The sequence below is a fragment of the Musca autumnalis genome, unplaced genomic scaffold (genome assembly GCF_047663935.1).
Source record: "Musca autumnalis isolate F117 unplaced genomic scaffold, ASM4766393v1 scaffold_3, whole genome shotgun sequence".
Lineage (NCBI taxonomy): Eukaryota > Metazoa > Arthropoda > Insecta > Diptera > Muscidae > Musca > Musca autumnalis.
Genome location: NW_027411866.1, coordinates 38140549 through 38159187, shown reverse-complemented (window position 1 = coordinate 38159187; position 18639 = coordinate 38140549). Strand labels below are relative to the sequence as shown.

At 33.7% G+C, this 18639-nt stretch overlaps 1 protein-coding gene across 3 annotated transcripts in view; it reads left to right on the top strand.

The window, feature by feature from the left end:
- Window positions 1–554: 554 nt before the first annotated feature.
- Window positions 555–18639, top strand: part of Vsx2 (Visual system homeobox 2) — a 459366-nt gene continuing 441281 nt past the window's right edge. For 2 of the 3 annotated variants that reach the window (XM_073979347.1, XM_073979345.1), the window contains exons 1-2: window positions 555–723; window positions 13320–14480. In XM_073979347.1, coding sequence (XP_073835448.1) covers window positions 13496–14480 — 985 coding nt within the window. In that variant the 5' untranslated portion in view covers window positions 555–723; window positions 13320–13495. Of the gene's footprint in view, window positions 893–13319; window positions 14481–18639 lie in introns of all 3 variants that reach the window. The other variant, XM_073979346.1, reaches the window with a different exon arrangement.

Genomic DNA, 18639 nt, shown 5'->3' with positions numbered 1-18639 from the left:
GAGTTTCATGACTTCAATTTTAGGAAAAAATAAAAAATTTCCAAATTTTTCGCCCAAAAAAAAAAAATTAAAAATGTAAAATTTAGCGTTCTCTCTCTCGTTTACTCTCATTTACTTCCAATCACTCTCTCTTGCGTTGTTTAGTAACAACTCCAGGCCTTTGGCCTCTTACACATGGCCATTAGGGATTTTTACTGGTGTTTGATCCTTCTTCCTTGCGTTTCTTTTTTATAAACTGCACTCTGCAGGACTCTGTAGCCACCAGCCACACCAGCACAGCAGACTAACGTTGTCGCATGGAGTAAAAATATTGTAGCCTTTTAAAATTTTTCGTTTTTTCAGAACGTTTTTTTGCTCACTGAGTTTTTTACAGTTGATTTTTTTTTTGTTGTTTTACCATTCTGTTTAGCCTTTCTTTTCCATTCTTTTGCTGTTACCCGTAAATATTGTTTGTTGGCTTTGTGTTCGTTGTTAGTGTTGTTGTTGTCGTCGTTGTGCTATTGCTATTTGTATTTTGTTGCTGCTGCAACACACAAAACTGTTGGTCGTCGTTTAGTTTGACAACAGTTTAACGTGGAAATTATTGCGAATTTGTTGTCGTACACGCAAAAAACACAAAACACGGCGTCTACTAACGTGAATTCGAAAGAATTAAAAAAACAACAGAACAGAAGAAAGAATACGCGTCGTCACAACGTTTGCTTTAACATTTACGTGTGTGTAGTATGTTCATTTGTTGTTTTTCTTTTCGTTGCCGTTGTTGTTGGTCTAAAGTTTATGTTTTGCGTTTTTGAAGTTTGGGTGTTGTTAATCTTCATCTTCGTTGTTGTCGGTGTAGTGTATATTTATGTGTTGTTGCTTCTTTGCGTATAACAACGTACATAGTTCAGACGTAAATATGAATACTGTTGTTTCCCATACCTCACTCACATCTCGTGGAATTGTTAATAAAATTTGATATGCTACTACCAGCTTGGTTTGGTTGTTTGGTGTGTGTGTGTGTGTGAATGTTGCCGTGTTGTTGCTGCTGCTCCTTCTACGTTTATAATCCTTGTGGAATAGGGATTATGTTTATATTTAAAATGAAAGTGCGTGTTTATATTGGCATCATATGATTACGAAATGGAAAAAGCCTATTAAAATAATCCAAAATAAATAAAATGACATGAACAATAAAAATTGGAAAAAATAAAAAAACGGCACAAAAATATTCAAAATGTAAAATTTTGGAAATAAAAAAAAAAATGCAGAAATGAAATTCAAATTTTCTATTTATTTCCCATAAGTATTATTGTAGTTACATACAACCATTTATTTTAGAAGGACACAGTTCTCTTATCCCGCACTAACAATATTTTTCAAAAACAAACAATTGTATTCAATTTAGTGATTAAACCACAATTTTCTTTGAATCACAAATTCTTGTACAACTTTAGAAAATGTATAAATGAAGAAAATTATAAAAATAGTAAAATCTTTTGATTTAGAAGAGTACTTTTTATTTAGCATTTTTTGGGTAATATGGTAATAGTTCTTTCTAACAAAGGAAATTCTTGAAAAGTTTTTTGCAAAGACTCCAAGCTAAGCTGTTTTGAGTTGCGGCTTGACCAGTTGTAAAAATGTCTACTTCAAATCAAGGATGCCAATTGTTCTGAGGCAAAAATCGCTACAGCCACATACGCACCATAGGTTTGTAGCGATTTTTACCTTGAAACAGTCGACATTCCTGCTTAAACAGTGGTTTTTGTACGTCAAAAATCACCACATGTAGCGGGAAAACCACCAAGTTGGCACCCCTGCTTCAAATAGAGATTAATAATGGTCGAATAGTATGGTAACCAGGGTTTCGGAGTCGAGGTATTTTTGGCTCGACTCCGACTCCAGGCGAGTTTTTTCACGACTCCGACTCCGACTACGGGTCTACTCCGAGAGTGAATTCCTACACTAGTAAAAATGAATAAAATGTGCACAACTTTTTTCCTATATATTGGCCTATATAGGCTAATGTGTTAATTTTTTCCTACATATTCATTAGAAAGGGCATTCGTTCGAATACATTCGAACATATCAGTACTGTTTCTGCCTAATCTTACATTGAAAAATAGCAAAGTTAGAAAGTTTTTGTCGGTTTTCCTTTTTTCGCACTAGTATATTCTGGGCGGAATTCTTCCGCGTGTGAAAATATTTAAGCTTTGAAAATATGTGAAAATGATGGGGCAATACAAATCGTAAGGACTAGATGCAATAAAAAACTATAAGCAATTCACTACCAAGTTTCAAACTGGATGTAAGCCAACATTTTAGTGTGGTTAGCCTTAAAAGGAGACCCCCAGTTGTAAAGCTCAATAAAAGCCATTTTTCATGATTTTTTTCGAGAAAACTACGTAACTTTATGGCAGATTTTTTCTTCATCTAAAAGAGAAAACTATTAAGAAGTTTTGAGGCCGTCTACGAAACCCTGTTTTTATACCCTCAGCATTTATGCTAACGAGGGTATATACACTTTCATAGGGGCAAAATGTGCCTCATCGAAATAATGGTTTTAGACCCCAAGTATGTTTGGACGAAATGTGTTTCAGACAATTTGGAATTGATTGAGCAACGTCCGTCCGTCTGGCTGGAGCGCACGATAACTCTCGAACGGATGAACCGATTCGGTTCAAAATTTGGCTTTCGTAATATGTTGCCCAAACTTAGTTTATGTTCGGTCCACTCCTTCCGGCACCTCCCACACAAAAGTTCGAAAATGTTCGGAGTAACCGATTTGGTCCATACAGTGCTGCTCAAAACATTTGCAACTGGAATGACTACTTCACTTCTTATATAGTTCTGAGGTAATTTATGGATTTGAAATGCAAATGTTTTTGTAGGTTGGTTGTTTATTGACCCCTTTTTAAAGATTTAAAAAAGAATTGGCAATAATTGCACTTATTTTACAAAAATACACGAAACCAAGCTCGGACTCACTTTTGGTCCTGCTCAAAACATTTGCAACTTAGAAAATTTGTTTCAGAATCTGAAAATATGATTTGTGTTTTGATAATATATTGTGAGTTTAACCTTTTATTTATTATCTGGACACATCATAACGGTATTCAAGTTACTAAATAAATTAATATATCCTTTTGAATCCTGTCCCTAAGGATACTTATTAAATGCAAAATTTTATTAGATATTTAATAGTGTAGAGTCCATTTTAGCGTCCCGGAACCTTTTATATGAATTCAGATCACTTAAGCTGATCGGGTCCGATAAGAACACAACAATTATTTGCAAAAAATTGCTAGTTTTACGTGGTTATACATACGTTTAGTGGCGGCATTATGCCAAAAACCCCTCATATAAGACATCTGTAGTGTGTACGTGGTGCGATTTCGACATATTATATGTCTGGTTAGTTTTTAAATCCAATAAATATCTCGACCTCATGCCTCTAGTACCATCACTATCCATAAAAATACCTCCAGATCAATATAAAACACCATCTTCGTTTTGGGTCAACTTTTTTGTATAGGGGACACATTCGATTTTCATTCGACTTGGTGATCATGTACATTTCCTCAAGCCATATAACTCAAATATTGACTTAATTCGACGAAAAATACTCGATTTTATAACTCCAAAATCAATTCCAAACATTTTTTGCAAAATTTATATGAAAAACTGAACTTTTCCTGGAAATTACTGTTTTCCTAAAATTTACCCATATTTGTACACCGGTATCTATGGTATGTATCAGAGGGTTTTGTATAGATTTATCGATGTAAAGCCTTTATTTAACGTGATGACCTCTGAGGGATTTTAGTACTTTTTACGCGGTATACAGCTCCATTGTAAATATTGTCATGTTCTTATATTTATTTATGGACTGCGTTGGATCCACAATTTTCAGAAATAAACATTTTTCATATCTTTGATACAGATTTCCTACCACAACGTTTGTTTTTATTAAAAAATAGAAATGACTTGTTTTCGGCATACTTGCCTGTCAAAATTAAACATAGGCGGCTTAAAATGTATTCCTCATGAAATCTTTCCCCCCCCCACCCCCCCCCTTCTTCTGATCAAAAACCACCTTATGCCAATCAATACAAAAAACTTAACAAAAATTAGGTAAGAAATATTCGAACCACGGAGTTGCATAAGTTTTGAGCAGGCTAAAACACGTGACCCTATGACATTTCACACATTTCTGCAACATAAGTGTTAAGAACTGAATAATCATTTTAAAATCTTGAAAGTAGGGTCAATAAAGAATCAAACTGCAAAAATAAATATATTTCAAAACATGAAATGTCCTTAAAAATAGTCTAAATGTGATATAGGCATCTGAGTTGCAACTGTTTTGAGCAGCACTGTACTTTGCACATCCTGAAATGTGTACCAGACTTAGATAAGGTTTCAATATGGACTCAATAGATCCACTCCTTCGGGTACCTCCCACACAAAATTTCGGAAAAGTTCAGTTTAGGGCCATCTATCGAATCGCTTTGATTTTCGTTTTAGCGACATGTATTCACTTCCCCCCATACGACGGTACAAGTTTCATTAGGGGCAAGTCCATACTTCCTGAGAAAATAGCATGAAAGTTGCAAAAAAACCCCTATGACACCGTGTGAGGTGGTTGGAGCGCAAGATAACTCTCGAATGGATCTGCCGATTCGGTCCAAAATATGGCCTTAGTAATATTTTGTCCAAACATAGTTTAGGGGTGAATATAAGCCATATCGGTCCACTCCTTCAGGTACCTCCCCCACAAAAGTTCAAAAATGTTCGGAAAAATTGTTCGTACGGTAACTCTTGAAGGGAGTGGCCGAATTGGCCTATACTTTACACATCCTAATATATCTACCAGATATAGATCAGGTTCAAATATGGACTATATTTGTCCACTCCATCCGGTACCTCCCACACAAAATTTCGCATAAGTTCACTTTAAGACCTAATATCAAATCACTTTGATTTTTGTTGAAGCAACTTGCATTCGCTGCCTCAATTACGGTGGTAAAAGCTTTTTTAGAGCCACGTCCATACTTCTTGAGCAAACAGCCCGAAGAGTGTAAAAACCCCCTATGGCACCATTTTTGTCGGTTCAAACGCCCAAAATTTTTAAAACCCCCTAAATACATACGTATTTTGGGAAAAAATTGTTTCAATATACACAGGCTGAGGGTATATCTCTGTCGACTGATACTTTTTTACTTGTTGTACATAAATTCAAGGAACCGCTAGAATCGGTTACTTTTTGTGAGTATTAAAATCATTTCTTATAATTCCTTTCCTTTTTTGCATAACGTTGATATTTAAGGAAGACGTATGGTAAATTGCAGCTTTAGAGTCCCTTCGTGAATGTTCAATATCGATGGCGAAGCTGCCCCATGGGTGGGGAGGCATCGCCACTTTTTAGACCTTTTGTAAATTCTCAAAAATAATATTTTAAAAACAAAATTTTAACCATTTATATATCAAAACTTATATTCAAAAAACGCTAATATTCGTACCAAAAAAATATTTGAAAAAACTTTAATGGTGTCGGTATGAGAACATTTTGAACAAAAACGTGACGAAGGACTAACCCTTAAAAGATTTATTGATTTAGATATAAATATAAAGAATTAAGTAATTGGTAAACATTCAAAAGATAATGCAATACAAAAACAGAAACCATCTACACTCATATATATCATAACTTATAAGAGCTGACAATTTTACAAAAAAAAAAACCTTCTGGTGTTATAGAAAAGACTTTCTAGAAAAGACTTTCCATTATTTAATTTTTTATGCGTTTACTTAAATATACACTATTTTTGCAGTAATTTCATAGTTCGTTTTCCCTGAGTTTGGCAAACATCTCTGCGACACGTTTTTAGTACAGGGCCTCGTCCATATAATTGCACCTTCCAAATTAAAAAAATAATAATTTAGTGGCATGATTCTCGGTCGAGTATTTTTAAAAGGGAGCTTTTCCGTTTATTTGGTTCAAAATTGAAGCAAACACATTTTGAAATCACTAGTTACTGTTATATGGGGCTATACCGGAACTTATGCCTATGTCGAAATTTTTTCGTAAAGTGATTGAATATACTCAGAGAATGCTAGAGAGCAAAATAGTCTCATATATAAAACGTTTAATTTTTTCACAATATAGTAGCTTTATAGCAACATTTCTCTATAACGTATTCAATTTTCGTCACCAACAGATAAACTTTAGAGAAGTTTGATGGTAATATTTTAGTAATTTATTGTTTTATTGATCACTTTAGTTCTTTTTTAAGTGTTGATTGTTGATTTTTCGAGATTTTTATGATATACAACATCAAAAAACGGGCATTCACTATTTTCGCACTTTACAGTTTTCTTGTGTGGCAGACCTTTGGGCAGAAATTGTAACATTCAACAACAACCGAAATCCTTTTTCTCCAAAAATTATTTAATTAGGGAATTTTAAAAAAATTGTGTTCTTTTGAAAAAGGTATGGACCGTTTTGGAACTTATGGGGCTTTTATATCCTTAACCACTTGGACATTCCGAATAGATGTGCACGATTTCCAATAAATTTTATGGGGAGATTTCATGTTCACCGCTATTTTGGTTGGACTTACCTATTCGGGTATAAATCCCTAAAATCCGTAAAGTCGGCAGGTACCGCTATATGGGTGCTAACCAATTAATTGACCTGAGAACTGTAAATGGCGAACTACTGCTAATTTGGATGGAAAAAGTTACGAAAACTTCAAAATACGTGAAATCTGCAGTTATAGGACCTATGTCAGGAATTTTTGTTAGGGAAACTTCTGGTTCTAGGAAACTCAAAATATAAAATTACAACTATCAAATCCGAAATTTCCATCATGTGGAAACATTACCAAAAGGTTGACCAATAATTTCCATCTTAGAGCTTAAAATAAGTTTGAAAGAAAATTTACAGCCTTTGAGAGCTATGCAAATTGTTAATAGAGGGTATGGTCTTTATATTATTTTGATGAGGCACTTTTTTGATCGTATTAAAGTATATAGACTCTCTTAAGTGACAAGGCTGAGGGCAAAGTCTATATAAGGTCGGACAGTAAGGCCAGTCAGACTTTAGCAAATTTACACAGAATATAGAGTAAATTTTCCCATAAAGAGTATTTGCTATCGGTTATAATTGCCTCATATGATATAAAAAAACGACAAAATTGGAGAAGACTTCAAGGTCAAAGTTAAAATGTTGATTTTTTTTTCATATTCTGCATCAGAGTGATTTTTATATGTTCCAATCTATTAAAAAAGAACAAACCCCAATTATTATATATATGGAGTTTTTTAGTATTTATTTCAAAGAGTTCCGGTTAATTTTTTATAGTCAGTTTGATTTTTTTTTTGGTATGTGGGTAAGCCACTTTTGGCGCTAAGTGCCTCATATGAAGCAACGTGTTTTCATTGATATGAGAGAAATCTATCGTTTCCCTTCGGGGATGTATATGGGAACAAATGTGTGAATGTCAATTATAGAATAAATCGTAGTTTCGTGACTTTCACTTTGTTCACATTCACTTAAATTTTCATCACAACCGCTAATTATGTCACTAGTCCAGAAAACTTGTTCGTAATTTTCTGTTTTCTCTTATTCAAAAGAAGTTCAATTACATACATGTTTTGTCTTTTAACATTTTTTATACTTTTTAGGCATACCTATATTTTAGCACAACGTGAATATGACTTAAATAACGTGTAGAAAGATTGATGCTAAATACGAGCAAATGTTTCTAGGATAACGAATTTATGAACAAATGTCAATCAACAAAAATGTGTATACTAGACTGGTTTTAACTCAAAGAGAAAAAATCGATGTCAGATTTTTTATGCGGCATCCCTCTAAAGTGTTTATTTTTGTTAAATTTTCACCGGGGCTTCAAGGTTTCATTAGTAATTTGTATGGAGCCAAAGGTGAATTTTTACGAAATTGCTCTAAAGGCCACATTTATTGTCCAATCGATGATAAATGTTTACCAGTTCATTTCTGTGGCTAAACAAGTAATTCTATAAAAAAATTGAAAATCGGGTCGGATTTTTATATTGGCTATATAGTGGGCCCATGGAAATTTTGAGGCCCCAGTGGCACATGTTAACATATTCCAATTGTGCTCAAACTTTGGCAATCTTAAAATCTAACAAAACTAAACACTTTAGGGGGGTGCCGCATAAAAAAACTCAGACATCGATTTTTTAAAACCACTTTAGTGTATACAAATAATTTTCAGACAGACTTTAGAAACTTTAAGATTTCACATTTCAAGACTACCCGTACTTATGTATGGATCTTAAGCATGGGTACTTCCAAAAGCAGATGAGGCAGAACTTGGTGTGTTTGGGAGGAAATTTCTTCGAAAGATTTATAGACCAATATGTGTTGACGGTTAATACCGACGTCGTATGAATCACGAGCTATACCAGCCATTGATATAATAAAACGTATCGAACTACAACGATTGCGTTGGCTGGGCCATGTCAGCGGAATGGATAAAGATGCCCCCGCCAGAAAGGCATTTGAATATGAGCCACTCGACGGTATGCGCCAAAGCTCCGATGGAAAGACCAAGTTAAAGAAGATATCAGGAAAAATGCATCCAAAATTGTGTGGGAGGTATCCGAAGGAGTGGACCGATAAATTCGATATTGAAACCTCATCTATGTCTGGTATAAATTGCACGATGTGCAAATTATGGACCAATTCGGTGTCTCCCTACAAGAGTTATCGTGTGTAAAATTTTTCCGAACATTTTTTAAATTTTGTGGAAGAGGTACCTGTAAGAGTGGATCGATAAAAATTGTCTGAAACTGATATTATCCAAATATACTTGGGATCAAGTCACATTTAGTCCCAATTTACATTGGGCGAGTTTACTTGCTGCAATTGTCATTTTGTAGGAGAGAGAGGTGGGGCACAGGGACGTACGCAGGATTTCATTTCGGGGGGGGCCCAACTTGACCAAAAATCATAAAAAAATTAAATGTTGTGTAGCGTTACGTAAAGCTATTTAAAGGGATTATGGCCACTTATAAGCATCAAAAAAAACCATTTGCATGCATTTTGTATAACACATCTATTAAACCTTGAGTTACCTTCTAATGTTTTTTTTTTTTTCTTTTTTTTTTGAAAAGTCTTTCTGACAAATGCCTATAAAGCACTGTTTTTACTAAAGCAGTTTGCGATCAGCATATATTTTTGTTGGATCATTACGAACCTAATAATCTTTTCCATTATCGAAACGGAATTAAAAAAATCAATTTTCATACATTTTGAACAGTTAAAATCAAAATTTCGATTTTAACAAAAAAGCACCGCTTTCAAAAGTGCCAAAAAAGACGATGGGAAGTTTTTGCGGATTCTGAAACTACAAAATTCATAGATGAGAAAAATCAAAAAACAAAAAAAAATCGCCGGAGCGCTTTTTAAAAAAATCGCGATTCAAGTTGACATTTTAGGGGTAGTTTAAGTTTATGCGATTTTGCTTGGAAGCCGCAAGTGCTATCAAAATGGGAATAAAAAAGTGTTGTAGATATCAAAATTTTCTACAAGATTGACCTTAATAATATTTTCGTAGGTTTTACAACTTTTGATCTTGTTTTTGGATTTTTCTCATCTATGAACATTGTTGTTTCAGAATTCACAAGAACAAGAACCCTGTGTAAGCGGTTTTCATTAAAAGTTAGTTAAGGCGCTCCCTTCATAACATTGTTTTATAAGGGGGCGATAGAGTCAGTGCATTGTCCCAATTTGAACTTTAATATCTCAAAAATGGTAAAACCTACGAAAATACCGTAAAGGTCAATCTTGTAGAAAATTTTCATAGCTACAACATTTTCTTCAGTGTCATTTTGATAGGACATGCGGTTTCTAAGTAAAATTGTGAAAACCTAAACAACACCTAAAAATGTCAACTTGAATCGCGATGTATTTAAAAAACTCTCCGTCGATTTTTTTTTTTTGATTTTTCTCCTCTATGAACATTGTAGTTTCAGAATCCGCAAAAACTTCCCAGGTGTAAGCACCTTCCATTTAAATCACCGTGTAGTATATTTAGAATTGAAAATAGACAATATCGGGCCAGGTTCGGTAAAGTCGCCATGTAAAATTTACGCCCCGTTTTTAGTATATTGAAGTTTTTAATCATACATGCCCACGTTACAGTCTGTTCAGTACCAGAATTTTACAACCACAAAGAATTGCCGTTGTCTTTGCTATAGCAAGATTTTTACTATTTCGATGATCTTAGCCGAATTTTTAAGAATATCGGCTGCCGTTGTCTTTGATTTGTTTTTGAGATATGGTGCGAAATCTATACAAATTATGGAGTTCTTAGATATATTATAAAATTTAAGGCAATAAATGTAGTGTTTCCAGTTCATTATTTGTCCAAATATTTTATTCTGACCTTTATCTACAAATTTGCTTCAGAGGTCAGAAAAAGATTTGCATTGGTTTCACAGATATAGCCCCGAGTTGCTTTAAAAAGTCAATATTTAACAATGTTTAGATGGGACCATAATATCCAAGCCCGATATGACTCAACAAAACACAACTAGGGCTTTCGTACTTTGGGTCTGTACTTTCAAAAAATCCTCACTTCAAATTGTTTGCACAAGGTTACCTTAAAAATGTTGCACAGTGTTATTTACCGGGAGAGATAGAGTGTGATCATATTCTTTTCCGTTTAACTCCTTGAGGAGCATAGTGCCTCTAGAGTCTGATACCAGGATTATTTTTACTTTTAATATAATGTTAAAAAGAAGAGTTATATTTTTTTTCTTAATTGTACGGTTAGAAGTTTTTGGACTCGATGACAAACACTTTGATGGACTTAGTTCTATATAGTTTTGACAAATAACAATCGATCCTTATTGAACCCCACTTAATTATTCGCTAATAATAAGCTAATTATTTTTAGAAATGGATCTTATTTTGAGATACACTCCTCTTGATAGTTACCGCGCCCATAAGCTATTTTAGTTGGTCACCGTAGTATTTAGAGCTTTGTCAGGAAGCATGAATTTGTCCACGAAAATAGGATATCGCTGTAAACAAGACTACAAAAAGTCCAAAGGATCCTCGAACAGTCTTTAAACTGCAGTTATGTTAGACTTGTATGAGGACCTGAAGATGTTGTCCAAACATATTCTCTTGAAACTTGATGTATAATATACTTCGGTGATGATAAGGAAAAAAATCAAGTGACGCACAAAAACTCATTTGTCTTCAATATTTTCTCATACTGTTTAGCAGCAAATTTGTCTAAGATTGAATAACAAAGTTTTGGCGATGGCATTAAAACAAATATCTAATTGGCTTTCAAGATGTAGTCCACGAAGGACCGACCCTACATACATTTTATCCAAAAGACATTTTTGCATTTACTTCCATTCCCACAATACTGAACTCGTTATTTTTGTTTTTACAGGATGAGTTTTAAGCCTCGAGAGCTCTATTTAGATCGAATATGAATAAACTTGGAGTATATTCATTAAGGAATTCGCATTTGATAGTGGAAAGATATGACATGAAGAAGTAATTCAGATTTCATTGGAAGTTTCTCTCAAATACACCATACAAATAAAAATTTTTAAAATACTTTCTTACAAAACTTGTTAATGATGTACATTTTTTGTTCAGAGACTTATGAAAATAAAAGTTTTAATTTGAAATCTGCAAACATACAAACATTTTTATGAGAAAAACATATAATAACTAGTTACAGTAGCTTAACAAATTTTGTTCGACCAAACCATTTCGGGGTGGGCCCGGGCCCCCCGTGCCCCCCCCCCTGCATACGTCCCTGGTGGGGCATATGGTAACCCTTTGCCTCTCAGCACCCTCTCTCACCTACAAACTGACAATTGCCGCAAGTAAACTCGCCTAATGTAAATTGGGACTTATATAAGACAGATGCATGAATTACAAGAACTAAAAAATTTACAAAAACAACATTGTTGTTATTGGAAATTAATGCTCTGTTCCAGAACCTGCAAGAAGCTACTATTTTTTACTACGATAACATTTTTTCCTTTATGTTATCGAAAAAAGTATTAAAAATTAGTAGATTCTTGCAGTACTGGAACAGACCATAAATGTCAAAGAAAATATTGAATAATAGGGTCGTTCTAAAAATGTTCTCAGGAAAAACATAAATACATTTTGAAAATCCTCTAAAATAGAACACATTGAATCAAAATGTAAATACATACTATAAAGCGATCAGAACTGTCGTAGGTCATTTTTATTACACGTTTAGGATGAAAAGAAGTATTTTATGGTAGCAAATTTCGAAGTTTGAAATTTCATGAGTAGACCCTATTACATTTACAAAAAAAAGTAAAAATGCAGTTGATTGTCACCTCTATCTTCTATAAATGTGCCGTGAATGGGGTCTAAAACCACTATTTCGGTGAGGCACATTTTGCCCGTATGAAAGAAACTGTATATACCTTTACGTCTGTTCCATAAACTACAAGAAGCTACTATTTTTTATTACGATAACAATTTTTCCTTTATGATATCGAAAAAAATAGTAGATTCTTGCAGTACTGGAACATACCATTTGTTTGCATAAATGCTCAGGGTATAAAAAGGAGTTTGACCCAAAAATAGTTTTTTATTGCAACGCTAACCCTCCAAATATTTTCAATTTGATCCAAAAACCTTCAATATGAAATTTTTGGCAACCCGTTAACGTTAACACGTGTCCCCTGAGCAATCTTTGTTTCCATAGTAATTTTTTTGGGAGCCAAAGGTGAATTTTCACGAAATCTATAGGCCATAGTTATTGTTTTGGTATTTTTGTCATTTAAGGAATTACTAAAAAACGCGAATAGAATGCAACATCAATTTTTATCTTCATACCTTTAATGTGTACTACTGAACTACTATTTCCACGCTAACTTTCATGAATATCTTGTACAACTGCCCTATAAATTCGGTTTTTTGCAATGGATTGTGAAAAGTAAAGTCCCTTTATAAAAAAAATACTTTTGTTGTAATTTCCCCAACAACAAAAAGAAAATTTTGACATAACATATTCAAAATTTTACGATACCACTACCTTGGTAATTGTGCCATGCTACCATAACAATTTTTCCTTTATGATATCGAAAAAACTGTACAAATTAGTAGATATTTGCAGTCCTGGAACAGACCATAAGTAGAACATATCTTGATACCTTGCTTTTAATGCATTTTGTTTTTTCCTTTCAAGTTACCTTAGCATTCAATATCACAAAAAACATTTTTTTTTAAATTTGACAACAGTTTTTGAATTACTTATTAAGTTTTTGCAATATAGATTATTAAAAAAAAAAAAACAATTTAAAAACATCGCTAATATGTGTAAAGTGGTAATATCTGTGATTATTAACGCCAAACTTTAACAAAACTTTTACAAAAGAGAAAAAGAAGAAATCGGAAACCTCAATAAAACAAAGTCAATTAAAAAAGAACAAAGGAAAAAGGCAAAGCAAAATGCCACAACGTTCACCTTTTGCCATACAAGAACTATTGGGTCTTAGCGGCGGTAATAATAATAACAATAATAATAATAACAACAACAACATGAATATGAACTTAAATCCAAAAACAACAACAAAGCCAACAGCTGCTGGTGCTGCTGCTACAACAGCCACAGTGGCCACCACTGTGGCCAACAAACAAAAGGACAAAAAGCAAAGTGAAATAAAACAGGAAATAAACTTGAATGGTAGCAATAGCAATGGTAGTGGTGGTGGTAGGACTGCTGAGCATACGTCTTCCCCAGCAACACCAGAACATGAAGATGGTGGAGAAGCAGAAACGAAAATTAATGGAGAAGAATCAAGTGGAGAATTAAATAGCCTTAAAATATCCACAAATTTATATAGAAAAGGGAACAATTCTTCGTTCAGAGAGAAGAAAAATACGGGAGATAATGGAAGTCCTTCTCACAACACTCAAACAATGCCAACAGATTTATCCACATCGCCTCTCAACTCTAATTCTCCACAATCCTCTGTATCATCAGTGTCCTCGACCTTTAATGATGCTCAAGATAATGAGAAACGGCGTCAACAACAACACCTACAGCAACAACAGCATCAGCAACAAATGTCTATGGCAGCTTCACGTATGGCCTACTTTAATGCCCATGCTGCAGTGGCTGCCGCCTTTATGCCTCATCATCAGCAACACCATTTAGCGGGGTCACCTACTACAACTCCACATCATCAACAAAGTATGGGGCCACAAACGCATCCTTTGCCACCACATCCCTATACGGCATTAGGTTCTGGAACTGGGCACATGCAGCAACATCATCTTACCCACAATCCGGCGACACAACATCATCACCATCATTTACCTCCATCATCGTTGCAACATGCCGGTCACCACATGCCAACAACACATGCGGCGGCTGCAGCTGCTGCTGCAGCGGCAGCAGCACATCATCATCAGTCAATGATGCAAGGACAGGGTAAGTAGCTACTAATCAAGAATTTTAATGGTATTGTTGTACTACTTCGTCTGTTTCTTCCTTTCTGTCATTTGATTGTTATTGTTGTTGTTTTATAAAATATTTATTAGCTTTACCAGGGCAATGTGAGCTGTCTGAATGGCCTGTTGTAGTAGGATGCAAGCTATTGTTCCTCTGTGTAAGGATGAGTTTTTGTTATTGTAGATTTGCAAAGAACCAACAGTAGCTGACAGAAAGAATCATTGGTCTTATGCTGTTTAGAACAATATCCTTGGAAAAAAATTTTAAAAAATCCACTCTTATTGGTCTCTGGTCCTTGAACAAAAGTTGTTTAACAATACAGGCTTATTGGTATTTTGGTCCTTGAAAAAAATTGTTTAAAAATCCATTCTTATTGGTCTGTTGGTCCCTGAAAATTTTGCTTAAAAACCAGCCTTATTAGTGTGTTGGTCCTTGAAAACATTTCGTTTAAAAATCCAGGTCCCGAAAAATATTGTTTAAAAATCCACGTTTAATGGTGTGTTGGTCCTAAAAAAAATTGTTAAAATCCAAGCTTAATGGTCGGATGGTCCTTGTAAAAATATTATTTAAAAATCTACGTTTAATGGTCTGTTGGTCCTTATAAAACTATAATTAAAAAAATTCACGCTAAATGGTCTGTTGATCTTTGTAAAATATTATTTAAAAATGCACGCTGTTGGTCCTTGGGAAAATATTGTTTAAAAATCCACGCATAATGGTCTGTTGGTCCTTGTAAAATATTTTTAAAAATCCATGCTTAATGATCTGTTCGTCCTTGTAAAACTATTGTTTAAAAATCCATGCTTAATGATCTGTTCGTCCTTGTAAAACTATTGTTTAAAAATCCATGCATAATGATCTGTTCGTCCTTGTAAAACTATTGTTTAAAAATCCATGCATAATGATCTGTTCGTCCTTGTAAAACTATTGTTTAAAAATCCACGCTTAATGGTCTGTTGGTCCCTGTAAAACTATTGTTTAAAAATCCATGCATAATGATCTGTTCGTCCTTGTAAAACTATTGTTTAAAAATCCACGCTTAATGGTCTGTTGGTCCCTGTAAAAATATTATTTAAAAATCCGCGCTTAATGGTCTGTTGGTCCTTGAAAAAATATTGTTTAAAAATCCACGCTTATTGGTCTGTTGGTCCTTGAAAAAATATTGTTTAAAAATCCACGCTTATTGGTCTGTTGGTCCTTGAAAAAATATTGTTTAAAAATCCACGCTTATTGGTCTGTTGGTCCTTGAAAAAATATTGTTTAAAAATCCACGCTTATTGGTCTGTTGGTCCTTGAAAAAATATTGTTTAAAAATCCAAGCTTATTGGTCTGTTGGTCTTTGAAAAAATATTGTTTAAAAATCCACGCTTATTGGTCTGTTGGTCCTTGAAAAAATATTGTTTAAAAATCCACGCTTATTGGTCTGTTGGTCCTTGAAAAAATATTGTTTAAAAATCCACGCTTATTGGTCTGTTGGTCCTTGAAAAAATATTGTTTAAAAATCCACGCTTATTGGTCTGTTGGTCCTTGAAAAAATATTGTTTAAAAATCCACGCTTATTGGTCTGTTGGTCCTTGAAAAAATGTTGTTTAAAAATCCACGCTTATTGGCCTGTTGGTCCTTGAAAAAATATTGTTTAAAAATATTGTTTAAAAATCCACGCTTATTGGTCTGTTGGTCCTTGAAAAAATGTTGTTTAAAAATCCACGCTTATTGGCCTGTTGGTCCTTGAAAAAATATTGTTTAAAAATATTGTTTAAAAATCCACGCTTATTGGTCTGTTGGTCCTTGAAAAAATGTTGTTTAAAAATCCACGCTTATTGGTCTGTTGGTCCTTGAAAAAATATTGTTTAAAAATCCACGCTTATTGGTCTGTTGGTCCTTGAAAAAATATTGTTTAAAAATCCACGCTTATTGGTCTGTTGGTCCTTGAAAAAATATTGTTTAAAAATCCACGCTTATTGGTCTGTTGGTCCTTGAAAAAATATTGTTTAAAAATCCACGCTTATTGGTCTGTTGGTCCTTGAAAAAATATTGTTTAAAAATCCACGCTTATTGGTCTGTTGGTCCTTGAAAAAATATTGTTTAAAAATCCACGCTTATTGGTCTGTTGGTCCTTGAAAAAATATTGTTTAAAAATCCACGCTTATTGGTCTGTTGGTCCTTGAAAAAATATTGTTTAAAAATCCACGCTTATTGGTCTGTTGGTCCTTGAAAAAATATTGTTTAAAAATCCACGCTTATTGGTCTGTTGGTCCTTGAAAAAATATTGTTTAAAAATCCACGCTTATTGGTCTGTTGGTCCTTGAAAAAATATTGTTTAAAAATCCACGCTTATTGGTCTGTTGGTCCTTGAAAAAATATTGTTTAAAAATCCACGCTTATTGGTCTGTTGGTCCTTGAAAAAATATTGTTTAAAAATCCACGCTTATTGGTCTGTTGGTCCTTGAAAAAATATTGTTTAAAAATCCACGCTTATTGGTCTGTTGGTCCTTGAAAAAATATTGTTTAAAAATCCACGCTTATTGGTCTGTTGGTCCTTGAAAAAATATTGTTTAAAAATCCACGCTTATTGGTCTGTTGGTCCTTGAAAAAATATTGTTTAAAAATCCACGCTTATTGGTCTGTTGGTCCTTGAAAAAATATTGTTTAAAAATCCACGCTTATTGGTCTGTTGGTCCTTGAAAAAATATTGTTTAAAAATCCACGCTTATTGGTCTGTTGGTCCTTGAAAAAATATTGTTTAAAAATCCACGCTTATTGGTCTGTTGGTCCTTGAAAAAATATTGTTTAAAAATCCACGCTTATTGGTCTGTTGGTCCTTGAAAAAATATTGTTTAAAAATCCACGCTTATTGGTCTGTTGGTCCTTGAAAAAATATTGTTTAAAAATCCACGCTTATTGGTCTGTTGGTCCTTGAAAAAATATTGTTTAAAAATCCACGCTTATTGGTCTGTTGGTCCTTGAAAAAATATTGTTTAAAAATCCACGCTTATTGGTCTGTTGGTCCTTGAAAAAATATTGTTTAAAAATCCACGCTTATTGGTCTGTTGGTCCTTGAAAAAATATTGTTTAAAAATCCACGCTTATTGGTCTGTTGGTCCTTGAAAAAATATTGTTTAAAAATCCACGCTTATTGGTCTGTTGGTCCTTGAAAAAATATTGTTTAAAAATCCACGCTTATTGGTCTGTTGGTCCTTGAAAAAATATTGTTTAAAAATCCACGCTTATTGGTCTGTTGGTCCTTGAAAAAATATTGTTTAAAAATCCACGCTTATTGGTCTGTTGGTCCTTGAAAAAATATTGTTTAAAAATCCACGCTTATTGGTCTGTTGGTCCTTGAAAAAATATTGTTTAAAAATCCACGCTTATTGGTCTGTTGGTCCTTGAAAAAATATTGTTTAAAAATCCACGCTTATTGGTCTGTTGGTCCTTGAAAAAATATTGTTTAAAAATCCACGCTTATTGGTCTGTTGGTCCTTGAAAAAATATTGTTTAAAAATCCACGCTTATTGGTCTGTTGGTCCTTGAAAAAATATTGTTTAAAAATCCACGCTTATTGGTCTGTTGGTCCTTGAAAAAATATTGTTTAAAAATCCACGCTTATTGGTCTGTTGGTCCTTGAAAAAATATTGTTTAAAAATCCACGCTTATTGGTCTGTTGGTCCTTGAAAAAATATTGTTTAAAAATCCACGCTTATTGGTCTGTTGGTCCTTGAAAAAATATTGTTTAAAAATCCACGCTTATTGGTCTGTTGGTCCTTGAAAAAATATTGTTTAAAAATCCACGCTTATTGGTCTGTTGGTCCTTGAAAAAATATTGTTTAAAAATCCACGCTTATTGGTCTGTTGGTCCTTGAAAAAATATTGTTTAAAAATCCACGCTTATTGGTCTGTTGGTCCTTGAAAAAATATTGTTTAAAAATCCACGCTTATTGGTCTGTTGGTCCTTGAAAAAATATTGTTTAAAAATCCACGCTTATTGGTCTGTTGGTCCTTGAAAAAATATTGTTTAAAAATCCACGCTTATTGGTCTGTTGGTCCTTGAAAAAATATTGTTTAAAAATCCACGCTTATTGGTCTGTTGGTCCTTGAAAAAATATTGTTTAAAAATCCACGCTTATTGGTCTGTTGGTCC